This window comes from Solea solea, chromosome 3 (genome assembly GCF_958295425.1).
Source record: "Solea solea chromosome 3, fSolSol10.1, whole genome shotgun sequence".
Classification (NCBI taxonomy): Eukaryota; Metazoa; Chordata; class Actinopteri; order Pleuronectiformes; family Soleidae; genus Solea; species Solea solea.
The window spans coordinates 5,766,089-5,784,393 of NC_081136.1; the positions used below are offsets into that span (position 1 = coordinate 5,766,089).

General features: G+C 39.8%; 1 protein-coding gene across 1 annotated transcript in view; it reads right to left on the minus strand.

Moving 5' to 3' along the window:
- The window catches only part of actn3b (actinin alpha 3b), a 30,570-nt gene that overhangs the window by 5,934 nt on the left and 6,331 nt on the right, over window positions 1–18,305 (minus strand). Inside the window, exons 2-12 of the mRNA XM_058625980.1 lie at window positions 6,984–7,098; window positions 6,348–6,467; window positions 5,495–5,581; window positions 4,349–4,436; window positions 4,099–4,177; window positions 3,108–3,189; window positions 2,786–2,871; window positions 2,482–2,574; window positions 1,447–1,677; window positions 670–817; window positions 358–508 (exon numbers count right to left, since the gene is read on the minus strand). Coding sequence (XP_058481963.1) covers window positions 358–508; window positions 670–817; window positions 1,447–1,677; window positions 2,482–2,574; window positions 2,786–2,871; window positions 3,108–3,189; window positions 4,099–4,177; window positions 4,349–4,436; window positions 5,495–5,581; window positions 6,348–6,467; window positions 6,984–7,098 — 1,280 coding nt within the window. The remainder of the gene's footprint in view (window positions 1–357; window positions 509–669; window positions 818–1,446; window positions 1,678–2,481; window positions 2,575–2,785; window positions 2,872–3,107; window positions 3,190–4,098; window positions 4,178–4,348; window positions 4,437–5,494; window positions 5,582–6,347; window positions 6,468–6,983; window positions 7,099–18,305) is intronic.

Here is an 18,305-nt window from a genome sequence, read left to right on the forward strand (position 1 = left end):
TGTGTTGAATCAGGATTATATAAAAAAAAAACTATCTGAATTTATATAATTCCATTAAATTTGATCATTTTTAATCTCAAAATCTTCAAATACAGAGGAGAAACGCGAGGTGCTGTGCGTGCCACGTTTATTATACACTCAGTCTTTCCACAGTCCGGCTGTTATCTTTAATGAATGTGTGCGACATATTTTAGTCTTATCTGATCGCCATGATCAGACATTTAACCGCAGCGAAAAGGCAACAGGTGTTTGTCACAGAGCAAACGCGCTCACTCCGCCGTACCTATGTGTGTAAAGTAGATTTAGAATCTAGTTCTAGAGTTAAGGTTTTCCATCTGAATTCCCGGTGCGTCTTACTTGAGTTCCTGGGCGATGGCAGCGATCTGCTCCACTCTGTCCTGGTGAGCGGCGAGGTCGCTCTCGAAGGCCTCGTGCTTCCTCATCAGAGCTCTGATCTCCATCAGAGAGGCCGACTCGTAGTCCTTCTGGGACAGCAGCTCCTCCTTACCTGAAACACACAGGTGTTTCCACTTTTAAACTGATCCTCTTCAGCGGGATTAATCTTCCTTTTTCTAAGCCTCGTTTAGGGTTTTGTTTTTTTTCCTTTTAATTATCCACATAAATGAGTTCATAACTCTTGCCGTCTTGCCTTTGTTTCTGTGTTTGTACCTGCAGTCCAGGTCTCGTGCATCGAACACTTCTGCTTGAACTTCTCAGCCAAGTGGTCGAGTCTCTCCAGACGACGGATCTCTGTCAGCAGCCACTCCTCGTAGCCCTTCTCCACCTGCTCCAGACCCTTCCAGGCGTTGGCGATATCCTGGAGGAGGAGGAGGAGGAGGTTTAATCATTACTGTGTTGAACTGAGGAGAGGAAGCACTCCAGCTCTCAAGCTTCTGTTTGCATTCCACCTCAATTAAAAAACAATTTTTTCTTTTATTTCAAGCCTCTTATTTGGAATTTTTTAATTTCTAATTTTTCTGGAAGACTTTGCACATCTTAGACGTCTATTTTTCAGATAGTAGGTCTTTTTTCTTCAGCGCAATGGGAAAAATGTGTCAAGTGCATCACAATTATCTACAAAAATGATCTATTTTATTATAGCTAATGACTTTTATTTTGCAAAAATGTTTGAGTAAAAGTTCTGTCATAAAAAGCAGCATTTTTAAGTGGTTATGTGGCGTCTACCTTTGTATCAAACAGACTACACCGCTACAGTGGAGGTTGACGCTCAGACTGAACCTTCAAATCTGATCTGTTAATCAGATTAGAACAGTGCAGCTGATAATCTGAACGTACAGTGCTTCACAAAACTAAAAATGTTATTTGGCAAATAAACTGAATTCACTTTTTTTTTAACCACTAAAACTGATTTTGTCTGTTCAGGAAATCAAGTTAATACCTATAATTTGACATCCCATCCCATAATCCCTAATCTGTGCGACTCACCGACACCATCTTGCCCTCAGAGGGCATGAAGGCGGGCCTGTTGCTGAGCCTCAGCTTGGTCTGCAGGGTGTTGAAGTTGATCTCCAGCTGACATTTCTCCTGCACGCGTGGCGGCTTGTGGATGCGGCGGTAGTCACGGAAATCCTCCAGCTTCTGCTGCATGGCGCGCATGGTCTGCTCGGCCACGCGGTTCTCCAGCCAGGGCATGGTGCGGCGGATCCACTCCAGCAGCTGAGCACAAAGAAAAACACTCAAATTCCATAGATGGACGCGTTTAATTCATAATATATGGATTTGGGCCTTAGCTGCGTTTATTTCATCGATCTACAGCCACTATAAAGCTGGTTATGACTACACACAAATCAAAGGTCCAGTACGTCACATTTAGGAGGGTTTGTCAAAGAAATGATCACAAGTATATGGGCACAAAGTTCTATTTCTCCGCTTAACGATATCCATCCATCTATCTTCTACTGCTTTATCCTCCACATGAGGGTCGAGGTCATAGCCAAATCTAGGATGGTAACAGAAGGGTTACCATCCTGCGACATCCGCCATCTTGTGCGACGGCTTCTGTAAAAACATGGCCGACTCCATAAAGGAAGGCCCTTGCTTTAAGTACACAAAAAAAAAGGCTGCCAAAACAATCCCTATTTCAGCGTTGAATTAAACACATAAACCCTTTTAAAATATTACACACTGGACCTTTAAGAAAAAGATAACTTGTAATTTAATTATTTATCCAAACTACTGCTTCAAGAAACTCTTAAAGTTTTACAGAGTATCGGTCTTCAGTGTTCAGTTTGTTTCTCTGACACTTTGCTCTTCCGCTCATGAAAAACCTCTGACTCTGTGATTTTTAGAACTGCGTCATGTAAAGTTACGGAAGAGAAAGTTTGGAGCGAAGCGGAGATGAAGTAAAAAAACAAAAACAAAGGGAGCATTGAAGTGTTGTTTGCAGAGAGGAGGAAGAGGAGGAGGATGTTTTCTAGGACAGAGTGAGAGTAGGAGGATAGGGTTGCAGCGGTTTCTCACCTCGCTGGCCAGCTTCTCGTACTCCTCCATCAGTTTCTCGTTCTCCTGGTTGACGGCCAGAACCTTGCAGATACGGTTGGCAGCTGTCTCAGCCTGAAAGAGAGAGAGAGAGAGAGAGAGAGAGAGGAAGAATGAGGGTAAAATGTTATATACAATACATGTCTCACATTCATTCATTACTGCTGTTGTGTCATTGTAAGTGTTTGATGATTAAATATCTACAAGAATCCACATGAATAAGAAGAAAATATTAGAATTAATTGAAAGAAAACAGCCAAACTTGATGACAATATAACTCTCTGACCTGTTCAGCTCCAGCGAAGGCGTGGTAGAAGCAGGACACGTAGGTCATGATGGCCTTCTCATCAGGTTTGGGTGTGTTCACAATATCTAAGGACAAAAAAACAAAAAATCAAACTGGAGCAGTTTTTGCAAAGACGAAACAACTGAGGACAAGGGAACGTTTGTTTTTATATTTAAATTGAATTTGACATCTTGATCTTGTATAATCTGCCTATCGAGTACTCTGTTGCAGTGGCGATGACACGGAGGCGAGCGCGTCCTACAGCTGTCTCAGAGTCTGACGACATTTTTTTCGACTTTTGTTTCAGATTTCGCGGCCTCACCTTCAGCGTCGAGCATCTTGGGGATGTCCAGGAACTTCTCGGCCACCTCGAAGGCGGTGTTCAGGTTACCAATGGGGTCGTCCTGCAGACACGCAACAAGTACAACTGTCAGAACGCTGCACAGGAAAAGACCACCTCTACTTTAGAAGGATAAAAATATTTGAGGACTTCAGACTTGCTATTCATCCGTTCAGAAAGGGTTTTTGTTTTGTAGATTGTAAAATAAATATATTAAGTTTGCTATTTCGCAACAATAAAATCACAGGAACAGTGTAGTGATGGTAAATATAAACATGAATGGCTTCATTAAACTTTAACTTAAATGTTGTCTTTTCTAGCTTCAATAACATTGTCACAAGTATAACAGTGGCAACATCAGTATTATCACAATTTCCAATACTTTCTTGCTAGACAATAGCAATAACTGCCATTATAGTTGATTTTATTCGTGTAACTGGTGCTCTAATCTATTGTTTCCCAATCTTTCTATATGGGAACGCACTTTTTCAGGATGGCAAACAAACAAAATCACAATATCAAGCCTTACAGGAGCAAATTTCTACATAACATTGTACAGCCATATCTGTATCATTTTAAATTGGTAAACAAAGAATTTTCTAAGAGGATGTGAAATGTGAATTCATTAAAACTTTGTTTTATGCATTTTATTAGAACCATATCTGCATAAATCTGAAGTAAAAGGTTGGAAAAATTACACAAAATTGTTTGAGGATCCCAAAACACTCAAACTCAAAATTTTAAAAGACTATTTTTCAGTTTAAAATACCGAATACTGACTGGTTTGGTCTCATTTTAAGAACCAGTTCAGGTTAAGTCCCTGACATATTTATGTGATTAATACTCCAGATGGGAACAACATTATTTGCTGCAAATTTGTCGACGGCACATTTAACGGCACAGAAAAAGACAGAGGGACGCAGAGGACTAACACTGAAGACAAGAAAAAAGACAGAAAAAGGGGACAGGGCACCTTTCTCAGTTTGGAGTAGTCAATAAGGTCAGGTCTGTGTCTGTGGATGAGGGCACACAGAGCCAGGCCATCCTTCCAACTGGGCCACCGCAAGAGAAAGAGAAAGAGGAAGAGGAGGAAAAGGAAAGCAGGCAATAATCAAAGGAGGAGGAAGCAGAAGTCATTTGATGGGAAATGTGGTAAAAGCCTTAACAGTAGATAAATGGTTGCAGTTTTGAATGAATGCCACAGTGCGGCGCTGCACACCCACCTGATGTGGAAGTTCTGCACGTTGACGTTCCTGTAGGGGGCAGTCTTCCTCTGGCACCACAGCAGCAGACCCTCCTTGGCAGAAGTCTCTGCAGAAGGCAAAAGAAACAAGAGTAAAAGAGTGAGTGAGTGAGTAAGTGGCATTGTTTTGAGGAGAAAAAGAAGGGATGATGAATATGGCGGGGGGGGGGGGCGGGGGGGAAGTGGTTTGTGACGGAGGCAAAAATCATTTGGTTGACTTGGTGGTTTACAGATTCTCTCCTGCAGCAGCAGCAGCAGCAGCACAGGAATGATGAATCATCAGAGGTTAGAAGTAGGTCGGCAGTAAAGGGAGTGGAGGTATATCACGGCAGACGTCACTGACGAGCGGCGACAATAAAGACAGACTGAGTGAAGATGACTTGAAGGTGAGGGTCAGCGGAGTGAAGAGGAAGGTCTGAGGTCTATAAACAGAGATTTATCGTGCCTTGAATGCAATGGCGCGAGGTGCAGGTGAAGATCAGGGGAGTGAGTTAGAGTAAGGACTAAAATAACTTAACTTAAATAACACAACACATCACAGTAAAGTGTTTTTTGTGTGTTTTTACCCACATTATTAATAGGCATAAATTGGGCCTCCATTTGTGCTCATGTGACAAGACATGGAGAGTAAAAGTGTGTTTATCATCTTGTGTGAATCACGAGCGCTTAGATCATGTGGAAGAAACCAAAATAGACTCAAGTGCCATCTTCTGAGGTTCATTCAGATTCACGGCTCTAACATCTGCAAACACCTAAACAGAGTTGTGTTTTCCAGCCGTGACCACGTCACACTTTTTTGAACGTGACATTTAAAGGGCAACGAGAAACTTCTCAGGATCTATGTTCACGTAAAACAACAGTATCATAAAATACTTTAACTTCACTTCACCTGATGAATTAACCGGGGGGGAAAAAGGTATATTTTCATGTTTTTGCTAAATTTGACAAGCACAGTAATGACTATAAAAGCATTAAATATGTGTTGAGGCTAAAACTTAGTGTCAAATTTAAGTTTGGAAGGTCTTAACTTTCCCCAATAGACTAAAAGCAGATGAGAAAAGTGTAAATAACTAAATGTAATTTGGTAAACTGTAAATGAACACAAAGTTATTGTAAACACACACACCTTCCACAGAAATGTCCTGGATGGCAAAGCGCAGGATGATGGTCCAGATCATACCCAGGGTCATCTTCACATTACCGTCAACAATTTCTGTAAAACACACACACGTACGTCAGTGATCAATACATCTAAGTACAGATGTAAGTACAGACTAAAATCAGGCCGTTGACTCATGACTCCCTACAAGGTCAGACTTTAATCATGTACCGTTTGAAGCCACTGCAGTCGAGACAAATTGAATTTTCCTCTGCCTGAAGGCTCACAAGACAAAAAAAAACAACACAAAAACTTGGCTGCAATTGGTGAATTTTTGTGAGACTTGAATTCTCCTCACTGTGAACTAATGTGACTGCTCTCTCTCTCTCTCTCTCTCTGCTCTCGGCGAGATTTAATGTTCTCTGTCCAAACAATGGCTTTAACCCTGTTTATCCTTTGAGTTTAAAAACAAAGTGTGATTTACATAGCAATTTGTTGTTCACAGTAATTATCTCTGCGAGTCTCACTGTCACTGTATCATTATCCTATTAAAAACAACGACGACGACCAAAGTTTGGCACACTGGAACCTTTAAACGCTCATATTCATTCATTTGGACACTTTTATCGTCGCTTATTTCTGCCTCGTCGACAAAATAACATGCGTTATTTTAATACGTGATCACTCGGGGTAAATTGAAACACTTGGATGATGTTCAGTTTCCTTTCGTGTCACTTTCGTGTCACTTTCAGCTCCTTGAAATTCTCCCGACGCTGTGAGCGTCAGTAGAAAAGCAGATACTATGTGATTGATGGTCTATTAATAAAAGGAAAAATTAGGATGGGCAGCGGAGGGGGGAACAGAAAGGGGCGACGCTCACCCTCGGCACCGATGGACACCAGCTTGACGCCCTTGCTGCAGATGAAGTCCAGGGCTTTGTTCACGTTGGCGATCTTGTGGAAACGCATCTTGCCTTTGTCGGGTTTGGGCAGCCTCTCACCTGGAAGACGGGTGGAACTATGATTGACTTTAATCTATACACAAAAACATTCAACTACACAACATATGAGAACACATATCCAAAACTACATATTTAAATGAATACATAAGTATTATCCACTCACTCAAAGAACACATTTTGACCTTTTTATTGATTCAAAAATATGTATTGATTCAACAAAATTCAAATTTCTTTACTAGTTAAAATAAAACAAAACAAATTAAAAATAAACATTTATTTCCCTGCTCATATAAACCTTTACGTTTAATTTACAGTTCCAACAAAACCCCCACAGCATAAAGAAGAAATAAACAGCCCACAACATGACTGACTTTCTTTTTCTTTCTAATACTATTTGAGTGCGATTTTTGATGATCTTGTCATTCACGAAAAAACTAACCAAACTTTGGGGTACACATCAGGACGTGCTGAAAATGCTACCTGACTGAGTTTCCAGGAGATACGATGAATTTTGCCGAAATTATAGTTAAAAACATACGATATGTGTGTATGTACCTGATATGACCTCCAGCAGCAGCATGAGTTTGAGGCCATTTCTGAAATCCTCCTCAATGTTCTCGATCTGTGTCCCGGCCTTCCTCAAGTGGGAGTTGCACCAAGCTGTGAAGGTCTGAAGACGGAGATAGAAAAAAAAGAGATGGAGGTCACACTGTGAGACATCTCTCATTGTGACATTCACAGATACTGACAGCGAGAACCATAACTTCACCTGCCACACACACACACACAGACAGACGGAGAGGGAGTACAGCGTTTCCCTGAAGAGAGCAGAGGGAAAACTGCTTAGCGAGGCCTTTGCTGTCCACTTCACTTAGTGACCTTGTTAATACAGTAGCTGCTGACAGGGAGAGCGCGCACATATACGGTTTGACATTTATGTCAGTGCCACAGCTGCTGTTGATTCTGTACTAAAACTCAAACTGACTCCTGCCTCAAACTGTTAGTTACTTAAGTTTATTCTAGGGCAGCAACTACTCAATTACCCGTCAACCATTGATTAGACTGGTTTTGTTTGTTTTTCCATAATTAAAACAAGCTTAATGATTTTTTTTTAGCTTTTTAAATGTGTGAATGAATATGTTCTGGTTTCTTTGGTCCATATAACAGAGAAATCATTAAAATAACGAATACTTAAAAGTTTGTGGACACAACACAATACAGTTTCGTCGTTAAGTACGATTTTTTCACATCGCTGCTCGCCAATCATGTCTATCGCTATAGGTTATTGTGGTATCTACTTTAGCAACATTTATACCTATTTGTACGCAAGTTATGGAGATAGATGGAGCTAACAGCAGTAACGGCCCTAAAGTTAGCCAAAAGACATTGTCAAGAGCAAGGACAAGAATAAAGAAGTGAATAAATGACACATCAGAATGCATGTTCTAGAAGTTCTCCACCACTTGTTAAAATCTACTGCGTCAACATTGAAACCTATTTGTGTGCAAGTTATATAGAAAGATGCTAACAGGCATCAGCCAGGAAGTGTACAGGGAGATAAAAAGGCTGGTATGAGGTAAATTATTTACTAATCACAATGCATTTTCCACCAGGAAGTTAACCAAATTGTTAACCAAAACACTGGTAATATAAGCTTTACAGAATCTATGTTACGAGTCCAGCGTGTAAGCATTTTGTGCGAGTAGGTTCTACTTTTTCCTGAAAAAGCCAGAGATCTCGTTTTTGAAACTAAACTCTTCATTAGTTGATGCTGCTGCTGCTGCTGCTGCTGCTGCTGTTGTGCGTAATGGGCAGAATGCAGACAGTGATGTAAATGGCTCTCAGCCGCTGAGTGCTTGCTTTTCTCCGGGCTGGAAAATTGCCTAATGGAAGCAGTCGTGTACGTCAGCCGGGGACAGTTGAGTCGGTTCCATCAATCCAATCAATCAGTCGCTGTCGAGTGGTTATTTTGAGGAGCTTTTGTTGTGTTTTAGTGTCAAACGTTGGACATGTGTCGCGTTCAAACTTGAGTGTGTTTGTGGGCTGCTACTGTGGAGCCAAAACTTTGCCAGGGTTTGGAGTGTGTGGGTGTAGAAGCAGAATAAGTACATGAGCTGAATAACTAACTACAGATGATGGTGTGGGTGGAGGCAGAGTCTGAGCACACACACACACACACAGAGAAAGAGAGAATGGGATGTATAAATTAGCAGTGAAACAGGGCTTGTGCTCAGTGGGTGACAGCATTAATTTTACATTACAGCAGAAGACATTAAGCAAGGTAGAGAATGTACATGTCCACGAACAGCATGTGGGTGTGTGGGTGAAACTGCGTGAGCTTCCATGTCTGACATCTGCACTCGAGTATGACGTATATGGTGGACGGAGGAAGCAAAGCACCAGAGACAGACCGACAAGAACATGGTGCAACTCACTGACGGACGGAGCACAGAAGAAGAGAGTAGGGAAAGAAAATCTAATTTTATTTATTTATTTTGCACTAGACTGAAAATAAAACTTCTATTCAATTTAAGGAATCAAGATCAGGCTTTACCCAAATAGAGTTTCTTCATTCTGCTCCTTGTGATTGATGAAGGTCGACTGATATGAGCTCAAACTTTTTAAACCAAGTAACACCGGAGAATATGTTGAGCTCTCGAAGTAACATCATTATCATCAGAGATAAAAATACTATGGTGTAAACAGGACTTTTCACAGGAGGCAGATTTACTCGCAATAAGATAATTTGCTCTCTCATCGTCCTCCTTTTCCTCAAATATTTCACACACTCATATAGTGAAATTAGTTTAAGATGGAGCGAGAGATATGGTGATTCTAATGACTATTATTCAATTTATTAATTTATTTTTGTATTTGTTTCATTTTCTATGCACTCCGGTCAAAATTCCTCAGCTCCGTATAAACAGTAGAACAGTATTTCAAATACCACCAGAGGTAGCTCGCGTACCACTGGTGTTACACGTACCACAGTTTGAGAAACCATGGAGCTATGCTATGCCTGATTCCTCCACCTGACCATATATGTAACTGTAATACAAAAAGTATTACACAATTCCACACAAAAAATGTACTTCTATTATTGCTGTTTTTATTTTACACTACTTTATACTAGAATTTTAGGTTAATTTGATTATTTTACACCACTTTGGCATGACTTTACATTAGGTAACTAACAACTGTAATAACTAGATATATCTTTTTAGAAACAGAGTTATTGCGGCTTAACATTTTAAATTAAATTAACTTTGCTACATGCTACCTTGCTGAGTAATAATAAACAACTAAATTCTATTTTAAGTTAATATAAAGTAATTTTAGCTAAAAGTGTGATGAAGGACTTTTATTTGTACACTTTCATATTCAATGTTTGCTATTTTGGTTTAAAAGATCCAAATGGTTCCTCTTAAGCAGTTGGCTAAATTACCCATTGTCATTACTGTTAAAACACTGTGATTTTCTATTTTTGAAGGCCAAAAAAAAGCGGCTGGTAGAACGACAGAGAGTGGCAGTGGAGTGGAGAAGTGAGAGGAGTGACAGGAATGCCCAGGCTCTGGTGTAATTTGATGTAAGGCTTTAGAGAGAAGACGAGGCCGCCTGTCCGGCCAGCCGACAACCCAGCAGGTGCTCGTCTCCTTTGCCACGCATGACCAAATTTAGACAGACTCCTAATCCAGTGCACAGAGGCCACCAGGCCAAGCCGGAGAGGAGAAGGTGTGTGAAGGAGGCAGAGGAGCTGTAGGAGGAGGAGGAGGAGTGGGGGCTAAATTAAGGAGATGAGGAGGAGGAGAAAAAACTGAGGTGGGAGGGCAAAAAGAGGGCGGTGGCTGAGGCTAAATCGGTTTGCTATGGGACACCACCGAACAGCTGAGAAGGCAGGATTCCTGAGGTGAACTGTAAAGTGTCCAAGACGGACAGAAGAGGAGGAGGAGGAATGGACAGGAGAAAATGACCACATAAAAAATAATGAACCAGAGAAAGTGTTGGAAACACGAGAAGAGTGAAACATTGCCAACATCAAAGGAGATCGGATCGAAGCTACAGATGGAAAAAGAAATCCTCAAAATCCACAAAAACATTGCATAATCTATTTATTCCAAACTTAGGCCTCTAAATACCACCACATCAATTAAACTTGAAAACTACACTGAGTGCCTTGAAAAGGTTAAATAAATCATTAACTATTAGTCTTAAGCTTAGTTTGAATCCACTTTAGATTCGGTAAATATACATGCAAGATTGTGGTTGAAAGCCGTTTTCCTTGAGAAACAAATACTAAGACTCATTAAAGTGAGTTTTGAAATGAAGACTTAACATTTTACAATTATTTAAAGCTTAATGGCAAAATTCAAGATTGAAATCTGTTCCATTTGCTTAATTTCCAGACCTCTTGCGGTCCACCTGCAGTACCCTCATGACCCACACTTTGAGAATCGCTGCTTGAGATGGAGGCATAATCCCAAATTCATTAAACGCGAAGCACATTAAAAAACAATTAAGTGTCATACCTGTGACAGTCAGAGGAGGTATTATTTTTTTACTGCCCTGCCTTTGTACAGCTCTATTATCTCACCCCCTGGGTTAGTTTTAATGCCTGTGGTGATTTACAAAGTCCAGCGGCATGAAGTCACTCTCCAGCCTCCTCTGTCTGTCCACACCTGTCAGTCTAGCCCGGCTCAGCTCGGCTAAGCTCAGACTCTATTTCTTTTACTGGTCCTTCTTGTAAAATGAGGTCACGGTAGACCAGCTGAATGCCTGTCATGACTGTGCCTCCCCAAGGAGGGGGGGGGGGGGAATCAGGGCTGCGGAGCCTCCATACAGCTCACATGCACATGCACACACATGTTCCTGTTCCCATACACATTGAAACAGGCTCCTCATAATGTCAACGAGCTCGACTGTCTGTCAAAAAAGCTGACGCAACCAGGACTGGAATTACTGCTGTCAACCTCAGAGGGGAAACCACGAGCAGGATTTACTTTATGAACAGACCTGACCCAAACCTGCACTTCAGATTTTATCCCCGCAGAGCAAAGACGGCGACACTAAAACCATTAGACGGATATAAATACTGTTGTGTGATGACGTTACTTACAAAAGGCAAGCAATATACAATACATGTCCTTCACTTTTAACAATAATATACAATACAGGGAAGATCCTAGGGGTAGAAATCAAATCAAATAACCATAAGTATGTTTGGGAAAGAGTAAAATCACTTTAAAATAAAAGGCTTTGGTTTCCATCGCCTTAAAATAAACCTATTTCTACATTCGAAGGTCATAAGGGCAGAATGATCACAGGCTTAGAAAAGAAACAAACAACCAGAAAAGTAGTGTTTAATAAACAAAACAGGCTCCACTGACCTAAACTGTGACGCAAGGTGGGTACCAATTTTGTCACTTTTGTTGTAAGAAATTTTAAGAAATAATTTAATAAAAAAATAATTAAAACGTATGCAAAATGTCTTTGGAAAAATGCCTGTCACATCTATTTTTATAAAAAAAAATTACTATTGTTATTACAAGTAGAAGTAATAAAGTATAATATTAGTACTACATCACTTTTGGTTGGGAAAATGTGTCCTGAACTTTGACTAAAACTGAAATAACGGCTGTGAACATAACAAAAGTATTTGCTTTGGATAATGGTGAATAAAAATGGTTTTAACAAGAATTGCTTAAATATGTTTTATTGGTTCAATCATTTCATAAAAAGAAAACGCCCCCAAAATTCGTATTTCCACCTAAAGAAAGTCGGAGCAACCTCACAAACCCTGACATCGGATTCCAAAACGTCTGACACTCGCATCAATAATATAAATTGCTACTTTTACTGTTCATTACACTTCTGTCTTATTTGTTTCACAGTAAATCAGTCGTATTGTTCAACTTTTATCTGCGAACATCGCTATTATCCACCAATATTGCTTAAATTGGCTAGCGTGAGATACGTAAGTGTCCATGTTTTTCCCCGACTTCTCAACGGTAACACGGTTAACTCTGAGGTGATGTCACGTCTAGAACTTATCATACTACGATACTTGAAATTGATACAGTGAAATATTGAGATATTTTGCGTGAAGATATATCGCTTTAGAGACAAGTATCACATTTTACATAAAATTTTACCTTTTGTGGATTAGCATTAAAAAAGATCCAATGACATTTCAGTCCACTAGAGGGTGCCAAGTGCTCACTCTCACGAGAGCTGTTGCGCGAGTGTATCGCAATATATGATCTCACAAATACTCAGTATTTTTGCAATATTGTGACAATAACATCGTATTGTGGTGTCCCTGGTGATTCCCACCCCTACCACTGTGCGCAGACACAAAATGGCTTCCACATTGTGCCCTACGTTGTGTTAGTCCGACACACACACACACACACAGTGTGAACACACATGCTCTTCAAATAGAGTCTGTATAACCTTTAACACAGAAATAAAACATCAGACCTCACGCTTCTTAATTAGATGAAGAATTGTGACTCTAATTTACACCTGACAGATTTGCACACTGTTCTCTCACTGAGTCGATTTATTTAGAAAACTCTACATTAGCTGACTTCACTAATTTGCACCTTCTGTCAAAAACAGTGGATCTAATTAGGTAAAGTGTGGTGACTGGTGATTTGTCTTCCAGCACTTGATTCTCTCTCTAGTTTTATGCTCACGTTTTGAGCCCCCCCCCCCCCCCCCCCATTACTAATACAATGGCAAATACTGTATATGTTACTGTGTATTAGGATCTTAAAGAAATCATCAACTGTGTGTAGAAAAAGCCTCTGTACAGTATGTGATATGGGATGAAAATTAAATCACAGTATTTCGTTATATTTGTGACAATATTTCACTGATTTTCAAAGTAAAAGTGTAAGTTGATATTAAGTGGTTAGCCGCATGTGGTTTGCAGGCCGCAAGTTTGAGACATCTGGTCCAAGACATTAAGAACAAAACTTAATTCTTTTAAGTTAATTTAAAGCCCAGATGATACGCTTTTCTATCACCTTCTACTGTTTTTTTTTTAATACTCAGACAACACAATGTTAGATTGTGCTGTAACGCGACTAAAACACCACAGCTGGTATTTGTACAAATTGTGTCTCTAACTATAATATAAAACAGCTATTTATGTCTCACCGACAGTGTAAAAATACTTGACGTGAACGTGATTGACTCCCGTTCCACCTGTCGGCCACAGCCACCTCTGTCACACACCTGTTTGGCACACGCACACACGGGTGCCACATAAACAAATCACGGGCTCACATGCTCAAGCAGAGTCCACAATAACAGCCGTCACATAAAAACACTGTGGTCTTCTTTTATTTTTAAGGTCACTATGTTTGTGATGCGCAAGGACACACACATTTAAACTTGGACCGAGTTATGATCGTAAACGTGCACATGCAGATAATAGTTTCCGAAGGTAAATCTATAAATACAATGATTATAAATCACCCCCTTAGAAAATGTTAGCCTACATTTGGCGGTGAACAGTTGGCAGTGAACCAATTCTCAGGATCTTTCAGGACACGACAAGATGCTCTGTCATCCCAGGACACAACAGCTATCTACCGTCTTCACTTTTTATGAATACAGCCGGTGAAGAGACTGGTTCACTGACATGTTTACCGTATGTTTCCTGGGACACATTTTTACAGTCTGTGTTAAGCATTCGTGTGAAATCTAGGATTTAGTGTCTGCAACACTCTTTCATAATCGACATATATATGTCATTGTATAAACTAATACACAAAACATTTAATGGTTTTAACTAGAGGTAGACCGATTATTATGAAAATAATTGTTGGTCGCGGCCCTAATTGGCCGATAATTGCCATTTAGTCATTTGATTAATCTGTCAATCATTTTCTCAATTAATTGGTTAGTTATTTGGTCTGCTGTTTACCAAACATCAAATATCCTGTTTTGTCCACTAAACCAAAATGTATAACCTTTGTTACAAAGAGCAAAAGGACGCCGAATATTTTATATATAAGGACCGATTAAACCAATGAATCGGTTATTCGTTGCAGTATCACGTTGGCTCATCTCTCCTGAAAACATCTGATAGGCAGTGGAAGAAACACAGTATAACACGCTGTTCTAATGGAGAAGAAGGGGGAAGGGATTTAATCTACTCAAAAAGATTAAATACGGCCTACACATAATAAAAACAGCTGACTGTGTATCCACTGAGGAGCTGACGCTGTGAGGCGGCAACATTATTTTTATCACCATCAAACCACCGTGTTTGTTTCTGTTTCTGACATCATGGCGTTGCATCAGGGGTCTCTTGTAAACAACAAACGGCTTGAATTCCTCCCCAGCCAATAAAGTGACAGGACGGAGAGAGAGAGAGAGAGAGAGAGAGAGAGAGAGGAGTTATGACACTTGACAGGTGTCGCCGACATTTAGGAGCCGCCCACTGCCGACTCTCCCTCTACCCCCATCCCCTTTGTGGGCTTTAAATATCCGCTCCCTCGTCAATAAGACTTGGAGCCCTGAACTTGGGTGCCACGGGGACGATTTGGGACAAAGACATAAGAGTAAATCCTCTCATCACCCAAACACACACCTTTAATAACCAACCTGAACTCTTCTGCCCCATGGACTCACCTCTTACCCCCCCACATTATCTGTAAAACAACAGGACAGCTACATCGCTAAACTGCTGCAACTGCCACTGAGTTTCCCACTGACAACAGCTATCCATAAAAATAAAATGATAATAATCAATCATTGATTAGTGGCTTAATGAGGTATTTACCCACATTACCCATTATCCTTAAACATTTAAAAAAATATATCAAATAAATCAAGCAACCCTTGATTGTTTTTTCCAACAGACTAATCGTTTACTCAATACTCAATGTTTAACCTAATACACAAGATGTTTAACGGTTCCAGCTAGAGGTAGATTCAGGCCGTTTTTTCCCATTTATTAATTGGCCAATTGTGACAAATGATGCTTTTGTTGTTTTGAGAAATGTGTTAATTTCACTGCTTTTATCCAAAAGTGTTTTGTTTAGTTTTTTTTGCCTGTTTCATTCATTTAATGTGTAGTTTGTATATTATGTTTTACTGAAAATACTGTATATAATTGGATTGCAGACATCATTAGCCTATGGACATAACAATTGCCCTGATTTCTAAAACAAATTGGCATCAGTACCGGACTTAGAAAAAAACTGTATTGGTCGACTTCTCAAATACGATGGTTTGACTAAATTTAGATCATATTCAACATGTTAGTTAAACAAATTAACCTATTTTAATATTATTCTGTGCTATTTAATTTAAAATATTTATTTATATAACTGCTGTAGGCACAAAAGGAGCCTCACCAAATACACTTAATGGTAAAAGTACAGCGTAAACCCTCTATTCAGATCACTTTGTGGTGTATTCAATTTCAGGTGAGGACAAAAATAAGTAAATTATCATATCAAGTCTAAATCTAGATGACTATTGTGGGAAGTGTTGTCTCAAGTTACATTTTCAGCAGTTTGGCGGTGTGTGTGAATCGTTCCGAACATCATTTTCCTTTTCCTCCCTTGTCGAATGTCTGAAGGATTAATGGGCTACAACACCAGAGACCCTGCTTACAACACGGCCACCACTGAGCTCCAGAGGAAAGGCCCGAGTACAAACCGACGAGATTTATCAGTGTGTTTGGAGGATAAAAGGCCTAGGACACCTCGACTCGTCAAAGTGTATGTGAGTGCCAGATGCCAGGGAGATACACTGTGAGAGAGAGAACAGGTGCAGCAGGTGGTGAAATATGGCATCCATCGTCCACCCACAGACACTGGGGCTGAGCAATATATCAATATCATGTCACCATATCGTGATAATGTAACTGTGATGACTTTTCCCGGTTTTAAAGGCTGTCGCATTGGTAATCGTCATTTATATTGAATACATTTGTAAAATACACTAAATATTACATATATTATAATAAAAGATACACTGAATGGACAAAATTATATTTTAAAAAGTCACTTAACACTTTTCAATGTTAATATCCTTATTTTAGGCATGTAATACAGACCATAAACGGTAGATATTTTTAATTTAAAGGGTATTTACAGTGTATTGCCACTCTCCTTTTGACAAGCACAAACATCTCAAAAGAAAACTTTTCATGAGCTCAGCGAAACGACCTGTGTGCAGCTTTATATCCCGATATGTCTTGTATATTGGGATATTACTAGATATAAAACAAGTGTAATATTAAGCTTACTTATGAAACATAACATACATACATAATAGGGCTCAAGGATTATTCGGCTAAATGACTATAAAATGCATATTTTAGGAATCGATTAATCAGTGTTTTATATAATTTAAACTAACTTTCTAATTTTTTAGCTTCTAACGTGAATATAATATTTTCTGGTCTCTTAGCTCCATCTAACAAAGAAATCATAAAAACCGAATCATTTTGATTTGTGGGCAAAACAAGACATTTGGGAACATCATGATTTCCAGATCTGATCAATATTTTCCAAATTTTCTGACATTTTATGGACAAAGCAAGTACTCCATTAATCAAGAAAATAATAATAGTAATATGATCATAATCGTTATTTACTAATCCATACTGACAACACCTAGCTGTGCTTACAAACCAGACTTGAGCTAAAACAACCTGCAGCATTATCGTGTGGGAAAAGTCAGATTTTTCACTCAGCAGCACACGAGCAGGCAAAAACAACACCACACTGGGTGTCACTGCGACCTAAGAAATAACAAACGGGCAAGTGCCGTCATGCGGAGATACCGTCCTGACAATTCTGCGCGACATCATGCCTGAGCCAGGTGCTCCATTTACTTTCCGCACGTAGCTTGAATCCCTGGGCAACTGGAGGGAGCGGATGGCTAACCTGGTTCAGTCAATCACTTGTTGTGACACGGCCATCTGTCTGTCTGCACAGTCACTTTAATTGCCCAGGCTCAGTGTGAGGATACATTGTGTCCCGCTCTGCTCCATTACGCCGACTTGCATTGTGTTCCACTGTGCTACCAGAGTGATGGAGCCAGCTTGAAATGCCAGCCAAACATTTGACAAAGTGCCTCTCCAGCCGTGTGTCTGCGTGTGTGCAGATGTTCCAGGTCACAGTGACACGTTTTTGTCTTCAGAAAAAGCAAAAAATGTTTCTTTGACTTGATGTTATGTGAGCTTACAAAGGATTTCAATTGCCTGGCAGTGGTGATATGAAGTAATAGGCCCCTTTTTAATGGCAAACATTTTTTCAGGTCACGGTGGGAGAAGCTCAGGTCAATGAAAGTAATGATGGCTAGTTTCATTTCAGAGTGCATGCTAGGTCACTGTCACACTGTCCTGACGACATGAACTGAACACTGCCATTATCAATGTTACAACTAACACGTGTGCAACAACAAGCCCAATTTGTTCTGCCCATGTGCGACGTGTCACGTGTGACAACTTACTGTTCAGGAATTTTAGATAAAACAATGTCATAGTCAATTCTTAGTAGTTGTTCTTAAGAAGATAAATACACTTTTTTTATGTTACCTTTCATTTTAGTCGTTAATTATGTTAATGAAGCCGCCTCAACTCATGTTTACATTTTTGTTTTCTTTACAAATGTGATTTTCTGAATGAACGTTTTTGCAGTTACATTGGGTGAAAGAAAAACATCTAAAATCTTAAGTTAAGTTGGCACCTGAGGGAAAAAGTGTGACATTACGAAAATTATTCGGAATTACAATCCACCATAACTGTCTAAAATTGTCTGTATCGAATTACATGGTTGCCTTATCTTATCAGGAAACTAATATGGACAAGTCATTAAGATTTATTCCTTGGGCATCCCAAATATTGGA